Source organism: Periplaneta americana, chromosome 4, assembly GCF_040183065.1.
Source record: "Periplaneta americana isolate PAMFEO1 chromosome 4, P.americana_PAMFEO1_priV1, whole genome shotgun sequence".
NCBI lineage: Eukaryota > Metazoa > Arthropoda > Insecta > Blattodea > Blattidae > Periplaneta > Periplaneta americana.
The window spans coordinates 21,615,035-21,627,927 of NC_091120.1; the positions used below are offsets into that span (position 1 = coordinate 21,615,035).

At 34.1% G+C, this 12,893-nt stretch overlaps 1 protein-coding gene across 2 annotated transcripts in view; it reads right to left on the reverse strand.

Moving 5' to 3' along the window:
• Positions 1 to 1,999: 1,999 nt before the first annotated feature.
• Positions 2,000 to 12,893, reverse strand: part of CtBP (C-terminal binding protein) — a 228,421-nt gene continuing 217,527 nt past the window's right edge. For both annotated transcript variants that reach the window (XM_069822939.1, XM_069822938.1), the window contains exon 9: positions 2,000 to 12,762. In XM_069822939.1, the coding sequence (XP_069679040.1) occupies positions 12,694 to 12,762 (69 nt within the window). In that variant the 3' untranslated portion in view covers positions 2,000 to 12,693. The remainder of the gene's footprint in view (positions 12,763 to 12,893) is intronic.

Sequence of the window (12,893 nt, forward strand, 5' to 3'; positions counted from 1 at the left end):
GCATTTGGTGACGTATGTTAACGTTCGTAAAACTTCGGAAAGAATAATTATACGATATTACCCACTCCTTTAACATCTATCATGTCGTAGGTCCTATGATAATCAATCGCACTGTAATTTTTTTAATTGAGATGAAATGGCTGCTCTTAAATTGTGTATTTCTTTGATGTAACAGGAAGTATTTTTGCAGCACTATATTAAAATCGTGTTCTGACATTCTCAGCAAGTTTTTGAATCCAAATCGAAACTGTATTCAACTTTAAGCTCGTTTAGAATGTATCCTGCATAGTGTCTTACTAAGATATTGCCGCATCCACATTATCATTTTCTTCCTTTTCAAAGCCTTGTAACAAGCAATAGAGGCAATTACAAAAGTCAAATCATCATCTGAGTCCATTGTCCAAGGTTTGAAAATAAAACACTATCTACATTAAAATCGCATAGACTGTTTATGGTGGACTACGCAAAGAAAGTCAAGTTTAACATGTTTAACAGTGTGGACAAAGTGTTAAATGAAATTAGCATTAACATGTTCAATCAACATGTTGGGATGTTAACGGTAAACAATTTAACATTTAACATGTTGTTGTTAAATGTTTAATAGTGGAGATGCGCCTTAACAATCACAGACTATGAATGGGTAGGCCTATTATACTTTCCCTTCTATTTTTTCCAAGCTCAAAGCTAACACAATCACAACAACACAAATGTTGATATCCATTTTATTCTCAAAATTATTTGTGACCAGTTAGCCATGAATGAAAATTCATGTGTCCGTATAATGACTAACATGTTTTGTTGCAGGACATCCTTTGGCTATAGTGAACAACTACTAAACAACTGGATGACATGACTATAGGTTGTCGGTGCTGTGTCTATGGCCTAGCATGCTCGTCTTCCATCCAGGCAGCCCAGTTTCCATCCTCAGCCATGTCATGAAGAAATTTGTAGCAGACAAAAAAGCAGATGTTGCAGAAGGATTTTTTCGGGGTACTCCTGATTCCCTCATCATTCCACCAACACACTCAACTTGTTCCTGATTTCACTGTCATCTGCAGTAATCAAAAATATGCTGGGATGAAGTCTTGGGGTATTACAGGCTTCTGATGCTGATATAGGGAGCTCTTGCGCCTCCGGAGCTTATCAGGTACTCATCTGGGGATGGGGCCTAAGTCTGTCAGAGCTGGGGTAGGACGACCCACCTTCCAGCGTCAGATTCACGAATACCACCTTGGACAATCATCATAATATATAGTGCGCACTGTGGGTCAGTGTAAGCATAAGTGCATGCTTTCATACTAGGTCTGGTCCTTAAAAAATCAAGCCAAGCGAAAGAGGTGGTTTGTGCGTGCTTTAAATAAATAATATATGGTAATATACAAGGAGACTGAATAAGTGAAATTATTATACATGCTGTCTTTTGAAAGGTTTCTAACGGTATTTTATCGCTAAAATAATTTCAGTAGGCTAACTTATCAATATTCTGGACATTGATTTTTTCCTTTGCATCAATTCTTTTATAATTTTTTAAAGAGTCTGAATCCTCACAATAACTATTATTAAAAAATCAAGCCAAGTGAAAGAGGTGGTTGGTGCGTGCTTTAAATAAATAATATATGGTAATATACAAGGAGACTGAATAAGTGAAATTATTACACCTGCTGTCTTTTGAAAGGTTTCTAATGGTATTTTATCGTTAAAATAATTTCAGTAGGCTAACTTATCAGTATTCTGGACATTGATTTTTCCCTTTGCATCAATTCTTTTATAATTTTTTAAAGACTCTGAATCCTCACAATAACTATTATTAAAAATTACACAATACAAGTTTTCTCCTCTCCTTTCTCTTTATTTTTTTTAATAAAAAGTTTATCGTTATAACAGAATGATTAAGTGAGTGTGTATGTGTGGTAATGATTAATGCATTCTTATGCGCCACGAAGTCATAGTACATACACTAATTTCTATAAATTCAGTTTTAGTAACAAAAACTGCTGTATTACGGGAGAGACTGTGCTACAATTTTATTAAGCACAAAGTATATTTCCATATATTTAAATGTAAATCAATAAAAAATAAAGATGAAACATTTGTTTTCCAGCCCAATGCCACTTGCTGCCACCACTTGACACATTGTAAGAAGCTATTGGTGTGTTGGATTAAGTGGGCACATTCAGGTCTAAAAACATGCGTTTTTAAGAAAAAGAATTAAAAAATTAACATTGATATCAGTTCAGTAGAACTGGGCCTTTATTCTACAAAAGTAGTGAATAAAAGTTCAGACAAGACTCACTAGGACTACAGTAAAATCTCAATTTAACGGTTCCCTTTCAAGCAATTAAAATTTCTCAATCCTGCCAAAAAATACTGACACTAAATATGTTAAAATGTCTTCCACATTCTATTCCTGTTTCTAATATCGGAACAATTTTGACCTGATCTCTTAAAACACTTTACATACTGAAGTAACAAGACAAATCAAATTTCTATGTTTATGAAATCAGGTCACATTCATGTTCCCTATATAGTATTGTCAGGCTATACTGCTGTATGAGCCATCGATCTCGACCTATAGAATTATAAATGGAAGTCCATCACGTATGTGTAACTGAGCCATTTCCAAGTTATCACCATCTTTCCTCTAACCCAATAACCAAAAATTCAAGTTTCACTCTGTACATACAAACTTTAATATATGAATTAACTTCGAAGAATAAAATCATATTTTGTTTTCAATAGCATTACTAAGTTACCAATGAAAGTTACGTTTTGCCTACATTAAAGTTTATTTCACGTACTGACATTTGCCTTCGGTACAGCAAGTTTTCTCGGTGCCTTACATAATACCGGAGACATTAAAATTTTCTGTAGAATGAATACCCGTGAGAAAAACACGAATCGAATTACATTTCAGAAATTGATTAAGGTTCAATCCACTACAATATAACGTCACATTCAACAGGTTACTGTAACCAATGTAAAGTTTGCATAATTCTAGGCAGTGCACATTGTTTGGTTCGTTTTCTTGTTGCACTAACTCAGCAGTATACCGCTATTTTACAATTCTAGAACATAAATAAGATACTTTCCTGTAAGCAAAAACTTGGTGACAAGCAATCAACCTAACTTTCTATGTACAAATTCTCTATAATGAAACACTGTGTTCAATCATTCATGCTCTTACGTGGTTAAAACATGTATTTAGATATAACAAATCAGATTTAATTTGTGCATGGTAGTAACAATTAACAAGATACTGATTTACCTCTGTCTATGTATTTCTGTGTATGTGTGTTGTGTAAAAGACAGACGGAGACATAAGGAAAAGGGTTAATTATAAAAATATTTGTACCAAATAGAAACACAAGTGTAAAGTTTTGACAAGTAGAATATCCTTAAGAATGGATGTGGCCTTGATTTGAGTCTACATGAAGAATCACATTCAAGTTCATTATAGAGAAAAAGCACTACCTTTTGCTAACATTGGATTTTAAGTTTTCACACTTAAAGAGTGGAGAAGATGACTTTGGAGTTTTCAACCATATGTTACGATTTCTTTAACATTTAGCAGCTACATACAAGTCCCATTAACAGGGTCGAACCTTGGCAATATAATCCTGATGATGGAATCTGCATGTAGTTCTGAAATGTTGAACACACGTGGCTGGGAAGCCCAATGTCATCTTCTCTTTATACAGTGAAACCTGTTCAAATCGGAACCTGAATGATCCGGAATCCTGTCTATTTCAGAACAATTTATTGGTCCCGACAAAATTCGAATGTATTATGTGTAATTTTTCCTGAATAAAACGGAAACTGTCCAACGCGGAAATGGAAAATGTCTGCTACTGTTCAAAACAGAAATATTATTTTGGACACACTACTTTAATGTAAATTATATTTTGAAACACTATGCGCTTTTAAGGAATGTACGAAATACTAGTAGGTCACAAGTTTTCTTTGTAAAATTTTAGAGGGTGCGAGGGTGTGTTGGCCTGGTGGTCATAAATTTTATTACCCTATTGACTAGGCAGACGAGTGCCTTCAAAGATGTTCAATGCTTCACTCTTGTATACTGTCGTAGCTGGGTAGAACACAAGTGTATTAGTGATTTCGTGATAACAAAAGTTACGTAAAAATGTTGCACTATCATTAATTGATTAAATAAAAGTTATCGAGGAAAATGAGAAACGAAGAGTATGGAAAATAATGTTGAAATTTATAAATGGAAAACTCAGGTGTAACTTAACACTTTCAAAAATAAAGGCCGTATCATGAATCAGTGACTTGCGGTCAATAATGGTGACATAAAAGGAAAGAGAAAACAACCGGTTACATAGAAATAAATGAACTGTTGTGGGAGGGGATTGTTCTTGCCCTTTCAAAGATCATGCAAATTTCTGGACCTATTCTGCAAAGAAAACCCTTGAACTGGCAAAGAAATTAAATAATCCAGAATTAAGGCTTCTAGGCTCCTAGTCCAATTAAATAATGTGCTGTGATATACAGTACAGTATTATATTATAGTGTTAGATACTAAATTTAGTGTAATTAATAAACTTTATAGTGTTTAATGAGTGAGTTACGATACAATTTATACACGAAATGAGATTTTCATCAAGATCATTCACCAATTAAATAAGTGACAGGAAGCTGATTTAATATCAGTAGTGTTAAACGGAATACTTTGTAATTCCTACAATTTGCGGCATGCCATTTTGTTTTTCATTTATACAAATAATAAATATTCCATTTTAACTTCACACCTGAATAACACGGAAACCTGTCCACAACGGAAAAAAAAATTAGGACCATGTCACTTCTGTCTTGAACAGGTTTCACTGTATTTACTTCCTCGGTAGAAAAAAATAAAAACAGCTGTAAGCATAACTCTGTGCTGGTAAAGTAATACCTAACACAACCACCTGTATTGCATGTGAGTGATATTTCCAATCCGTAAGACAGTCACAGTGCTTATTCATAACAGAATTAAAGACAACAAATCAATAAGTTTCCATGCACTATATTCATCAAATAATGCAATTTTCAGTAGAGACCACTCACAACTGAAGTTAAAATTGCACGAAATTAAGGCCAATGCCAGGAAGTCTTTGGTCTGTATACTAATGTTGGATGAATATGGGAGAGGTTCCACTGCGTTTTCTGAGACTTAACATATAAGAAAAAACACACTATCCCTTTTATTTTCTAACTAATGCTATTTTCATGGTATGTAATATTTTATATACATGACCTCGTTTAGCAGCAGTCCTATACATTGCTGTGATAGGCTTGTAACTCAGTATATCAGCTAAAAGGTTACCATATGAAGAGGTTTGCTACCACAGTGATGTTTTGTAACAATTCCAGTTTAAAACAGAACTTCCTCAAACAAGTATAAATCTGTACAAAATCACATTTATCCACGTTTACTACCCTCATATTCTGAACACCTCGTTAAGCTAACAGTTAGATTGGGATTTTACTGTGCATGCTGTCATTTATAATGCTTAACAAATAGTCCACGCAATGTCCCAGTGGTAGCGAAGCCCCAGAGTACTTGTGTAATGGTTACACGTCTCTTCGGATGGAATGTATGAAGTTGCCACAAGAACGCATTCTCTCAAGGATGGTATCACTTGAAGGTCATCTGAGAATAGCATGGCAATGGTACTGTGAGGGGAAAGTTTACAATACAAACACAGATACAGGAAAAATATAGAGAATAGATATATGAAAATATTTTTGTAGTGGATACCAGGCAATATCCATCGAATATCAAATTAATAAAATGGAACCTGATATCGAATTCATGTGCCTATATTGCAATATCAAAACTTTACTACCTTTTTTATTCAAACTATTTCTCCACATTTCAACAAGATTATACGAACCAAAATGACAGCTATATATGGTGCCACCAACTTAACATGCTACCACAAACAACTGCGATCTCACCCTCTTAAGCTGGCAGCAAACAATACAACCAAATTAAAACGAAGTAAAAAATATGAAGAGCTTATATATAGATATATACATATTACACAGGAAATAAAATTTTGATATGGCTAAGACATTTAAAATTGTCTGGCATACCTAATAGCTATGTAACATTGTCATTCTGTGTACGCTATGAGCTGGGATGTCCAAAATTATTTGAATTAAGTGGGTTGCATTTGGCATATCACATTTCGGCCATCCCAGCTAGATCTAAAGGGTCACTTTATCCCTTAACCTGCCAATAAGTATTATTTATGAAATAATAATAAAAAAATAACCCTTGTCGTGATGTTTCAAATATGCCACACTTTCCATTGGCAGCCACCTACTTTCACAATCCTCCTACCATTTTTCGCCTTCACTTTACCATGTTGTGGCAAATTCCGAATCAAATCCCATCAAAGAGAAATTAAACAGGAAAAACCTACTGGAATGACTCCATGCCGATATGTAGTTACGATAATTCTTATTTTTCAAAACAAGCATTCATATTGATACAAATCAGGCTACAATCATTTGTTTAGATGTGAAGCAGAAGACATCTTGATTAGAACCTGTGTTTTATGCCAAACAGTAGAAAATAATTTCACACAATTATATGGTATGAACACTGCTATCAATTTTTTTGTTTCAGCCTGTTATCATTTTAAGAAAAATATAAATTCTTAATTCATTATTTCAATATATCTATTGTCGCTACCACTTACAACCCTTATTGTTAAATAAGGACTAACTTGCAATCTTATTTCATTACTTGGCACAACCAAAATTTTAGAAGGCAGAGTTACCTATATAGATTTCACTGCATACACAACAATACTAGGAAGAAAATGCATAATTTTGGAATGCTTTTACAAGCGTTTTTAACAAACAAGGTATTTCTTAACTCACCTGACAAGTATAGTAATATTAATACTAGTTCTTTTAATGTACAGATAAGAGGAGCTATGAAAATAATGCCAAATATACATCAATGCACAAGACAAACTCAATTTTAAGTTCACGTCACATTTTGTATATTGCACAACAAACCTTTTTGAATCATTTAACTTCTCAGTATGCTTTACATGCAACCGACTACCAGGAACCATCAATCTGCTTTCTGTCGTGTTTTCAGGAACGGGAGCACTCTGAGATCTAGCATGTGGAATTTGCGCAAGGAATTTGAAAGCTCATGTTGAGAGGTTGATCATTACCACTGTTCCTCTAACAAGAAGCATGAGACAAAAATTCTAACCCCAACTGCGATATAGTAAACAATATATTCTCATTTTTCAATAAAATAACTATGCTTTGCATCTTTAATTACATATTGTTGAATAGTTCCTGTGTGAAGAAAATAAACCAAATACAACATCACGAAAAAAAGATGCAGATTAGTTCAGTCAGAGAACTACAGAGGCTATGAACTCACGTAGTATAATTTTTATATTTGTCTGTTACACAACAGACTTATATGAATAAAATTTATTTCAAAATATCGATTTAAAAGCATAGTAAATTTACTGGAAAAAATAAGAAAACAATTGTTTTATTCTGATATTAATTCACATAAGATAATTTCCCATCCCAAACGCAACTATATGTAAATTTCAATTGCAAAAAAAATATATATATATATTTATTATAACTTGCTAAAAATATTCTTTATTGAGTAACATTTACCAAAGTATTTCTGATTACTAACATGTATTGGATTTTAATTTTGTTTTAATGTCTTCATCCAAATCAAACTTCTAAACTTACAAAAGTATCAGCAAATGAAACAATGTTACGCGATATAATTCTATTCTACTATTAACCAATACAGTAGAACTTGGTTATAGCGACCTCGTTTTGTGTGACACCTCGCCTGTAACGTCAAATATTCTGTGGTCCCAACAAATTCCCCATAAGACATATGCTTTCCTACCTTGCTTAATACGACAAACGTATATAACGTCATTTTCAACCTCAGTTTGGAATAAGATTTTCTAAGGATCAAAGTATTTTAAGAAATATTTTGTTGAAATCTGACCCTGACAAATTCTTTACAGACTCCTTCTGTCATAGACCTCTGGAATGCAGGCGGATTCCCCACCCCATTGCAACCTGCCCGAATTCATGCGGTATTAGATCAGTTTCGACAGGAAGTTTTTTCACTAAGTGCACGCATTTTAACACAGTATGGCCACTAAAAGAAGTGAGTGACGCTTTAGAAGTCATTAGAATTATGAACATGTTCTATGAAGCTAGGGAAGGGAGCAGTGAAATTGCAACTGAAATTATGAACATAGAACGTAATTTAGTCCTAGAAAGTGTGTATTGGGCAAATAGAAGACAACAGAGTAAAATGACTGATTACTTCACTTCTAAGTAAAGTAGTTTGGTGAGTACTGAACAAACTATTTTAATACAGAATACTGTATTTATAATTGTAGGCCTGCGTGTATTTTATTATGTTCATTGTAGGCTTAAAAGTCAATACATAAATCTAAAATAAGTCTAATTAAATTTGTTATTTTTCATTTTCCACCTCACTAGATTGATAATGTGAATCTCGATTACTATGACACTCGTTTATAACAACATAATGTTTAAGGTCCCTTGGATGTTGTCATAACCAAGTTCTACTGTATTATCATTTCCCTTGGCAACATTGTCAACTTCTGAATTACGAACTAGACTGTAAAGGCTGAAGAGAAATACCAGTCTGGAAAAATCTGACAGTAGCAGTAATTCCCGCTGCACTTTCTCCTTCAAAATAAAAGTTCTACGATTCAACGGCAATCATAAGGGAGAATAGGAAATGTTCTAATTTTGATCATTTGTCAGTAAATATATACATGTGCTGTAATAACATTAACTTCAGATACATAATATCTCCATTAAAACATTATAGTAAATAATTTTCTATTTTTGTAAGTATTAATGTTTACATTAACGTATCAATACATGTTGGCGTAAATAAAAAAAAAATGCACCATTGAGCAGTTGGTTGTGCCAAGTAAATTTAACTTTACACCACATTTTGGCTGTTTTAACGTGTTCTTGTAGGGAAAAGTAATGCCCCTTCCCGTAGGCAAAGCCAATTATGGAAAGGTAAAGAGACAGGTATATATAATGCATTATCATTCATTTGGCAACTGAATTTCAAAGGGGAGAAAAATACGTAGTGATAAGTGTTTTGAAAATACCATTAGTATAAGTTCTACACACGACGTAAATTTTAAGGAGTTTTCTTATTTCTTTTGCTGGGAGTTCCATTTGCATGAACATTAGCATGTTCCATTTCTATTATGCCATTTCCATGAAACAAAAATGTACATATTATTATAGTAGGGTCTCAAGTCCTTGTTCTGTTTTACTCTATCCACTCATAACACAAGAAAAGGTTAATTCGTATTTCTTGATTTAATCACTTCCCCACATCACATTCATGTCTTATCACTGCACACTCTTTTAAGTTTTCTTTAAAAGCCATCTGGAGGAAATGAAAGAAAAACAAACTCAATATCCACTGTAGTAACATTCATTGTAGGCGTCGAAAGCCCTTATGTATTTTTTTGTTTTGTTTATTTTTTTAAAGAAAGGTCTTCCATCAAATGTCCAGCTTTGGAAATCAGATCAGACTCCCGATACTATCTGTTCATTATGTATAATATAAAGAGGAAAACTGTCATCTTTGAATTTCTACACATTGATGATACCCCCCTCCCCCCCCTTCCCAAATGAAGACAAAAAGAAGACAACACTTCTTTATGCATACTTATTTTTTTCAATTCTCAGCCCTATTTAAAGGTTGACAGAAGTTTCCAATCCACCACCAATAATCGACCAAAAGGTAACACAGTTGTTTCGTCATTCATACACACATACACAAAACTTGCAACTATCAAAAAGTTATGATGTGCCTCTGCAGAATAAAAAGAATGAGTTGTAAGATGGGACTGGTGAGGGGGTGGCACATAAAACAGGTTCTCTGAGGGATTCTAGGTGAGGTTGGTTTTGTACTACTACCTCCACTCCAGAGCTGCAAGGATAAAGATAAACAAACTAAACATATTTTAGGATAAAGATGCATTTTCCATATGGCTCTCATTGTGATGGATAAGCATGTTTTGATACTATGACTACTGATGTACTTACTAAAGGTCGTTCACAACCATAAAACTGATTTCTTAGTAAACAACCACTAACAAAATCTTTTACGAAGCATTAAAAAAAAAGTCGTATGTAGTATAAGCTTTACTACACATTTTATGAGGATAGAATTTAAAAAAGTACAAATTCTTTTGTTTTACTGATTGCTTCTTGTTAACATAAACACATATTCTCCAGGGAACAAGGGGGGAGAGAGACAGACAGACAGACAGAAAAGAAAACCTTAATATTGATTATAACCAAATATTGAAAATTGAGGACGCTAATTAGTTTTTCACTTCAGAATTAAAATTCGTAAGATAAAAACATAACTTAAAAATGTACAGTAAAACCTCGATAAGACGCGCCCGCTTATTACGCTATCCCATGTAATACGCTTTTTTTGTCCGGTCCCTGCACATTTCATATATAACGCCTTTATAAAATACCCCGTTTGTTGCGCTCAAGTCCCGCATAATACGCTGTTTTTGTGGAATATTTTCGATGTAATTTTCAGCAATGTACTGTAGCAGCACTGAAACATCTTGGTCACTGAACTCACTGGTGCCATTAACCAGAAAAGTATTGGTATTCGACCCTTTACCTGCACATTTAAACCTTCACACTTCATACCTTAGTATACCCCACCCTCTTGTTACGCCCTCTTATTCGACTCTTTACCTGCGCACTTAAAGCCTCCATAGTTACAATACCTCACCCTCTTGCTAACCCTCTCTCTCAAACAGCATTCCTCACTCGGCCGTAATAAAATTCTGGAAATTTTTGCTGGGCAGTTTGTTGTCCTTTAGTGTACTGAAGTGTCTGTGAATGTGATTACAATGATAATAAGTGTTAAACAAAAAGCGCTTTCTGTGTCGGAAAAATTGGAAAGTACGATGAGAATAGTACTCTTACTCAGAAACAACTCCCTGATTCATTAGGAATCCCATCATCGATATTAAGAACAATAATAAAAAATCGCGACTCAATCACTACAGTTGCGACGTTGTCGGGAGAATATAATCGCAGGGAACTGAAGTGTGGTAAACATGAGGACTTGGAGAACATGCACATGGCAAACAACTATAAATGACTTTTTTCCGAAAGAATTGAGTACCGGTACAGTACATATTGTAAATATCTTTGACGAACAGTACAGTAATTACATAATGGAGTAATACTGTATTACCTTTCATGAATCTTGTATTTCAATAAAGAAAAATGCTAATAGATAATGTATATAAGTCAAAATTAGTATACCCACCTAATACGCAGTTTACACGCGGTCCCTTGAACAGCGTCTTATCGGGGTTTTACTGTATATTTAAAATTTTAATATAGTAATACAATAGTTGTAACAAAAAGGAGGATTTGGAGCAGTATAGAATAAACAAACGGCGGGACCCAAAGCTTCAGCAGCCATTTTTATCTATAAATTCGTTGTTACATTTAAAGCCTATATGAAAACTCTTTGTTTATATCCATTATAAAACAATACTTTTACACAAATACAAACTGCAATCTTCAGAATGTATGCAGAAGAATAAACTAGGCACTGAGCAAAATACGACCAATTTTATTAGATCTTACTCTCTACTGTCCACTCTAAAGAAGTATGTGTATGGTCACAGCTAATAGGGTATCACTCGAAGACAACTTTTAGTCTCAATCCATATTAATAATCACAGTATGCTTTTTAGGAGTAAAGTATGTCATCAACACATTTCCTTTAACTTTATCAGACCTCCTTCCAACATGGAAACACTTTTGTCAGCGCCTTTTTATGGTGAGAAAGATGAACATTATCATCACTACAGTTACTGGATACCATAAAAAAAAAAAAGAGTAGAGAAAGAGAGACATTTAAAATACAAAGAGGGCTTATTACAATTTGCGTAAGTGGCAGAAGTTAATTTCTGAGATTAAATTTCTGCTGTAAGATTTCAAATTGTAATAATGTACTGATATAAGTGAAATAATGACAAGGCAATACATGTACTAGAAATGATCTTAGTAGCATATAAATCATTATGTAATACTAAACTTCAAATCCATAAAATGCTACCATCTGAGTGCAAACATTGCTCAACCAGCAGAACGAAAGATGTGTTCTGGAAAATGCGACCCAAATCCTTCACATATGTTATTCAGAGAAAGTGATGGAGAAAATGGGACTTGGCAGGAAACTCAGTGGCACATCCAACAACAATGTCCAGTGGGGAGTTTTGTTTGTACTTGTTTGCAATAATAGTAGTAAAAAAAAAGCACTTCCATTCCACCTTCCTGTTGCTCTGTGTTAGGTCGACTCACTGAAAAAAGTTTTCCTTCTCAATACGTTCTACCATTAAACCAATAAAAAAATGTGAGATTTAACGGATCTTGACATATTTGTTCTGCCGCTCTGATATTTCCTTCAAAATTCTTCTTTTCATTAATTTTATGGTTCTCTTTCATTATCATTTACTTCCAGGTGCCGGGTAAAATTCTGGGTGAAGACTATCCCAGGAAGAGATGTTGGGGTTGCATATATTTCAGGGATTAATTCTTCTTGCCAGACACGACAACTTGGTGTTAGTGCACCTCGGATGATTCAGGCTTCTGCGAATGATGATTAGATGGATCCGGAGTGCTGAGAGGGGGCTGAAAAAGAGTTCGTAAAATATTAATTGTAACCTCTTGGTATAGCAGACATATAATATACAGAGTGGCTCACGAAGCTAATGCTTGAAGTCCATCTGAGTGACGGCAGTTTAGTGTTAACATGGTTCGAG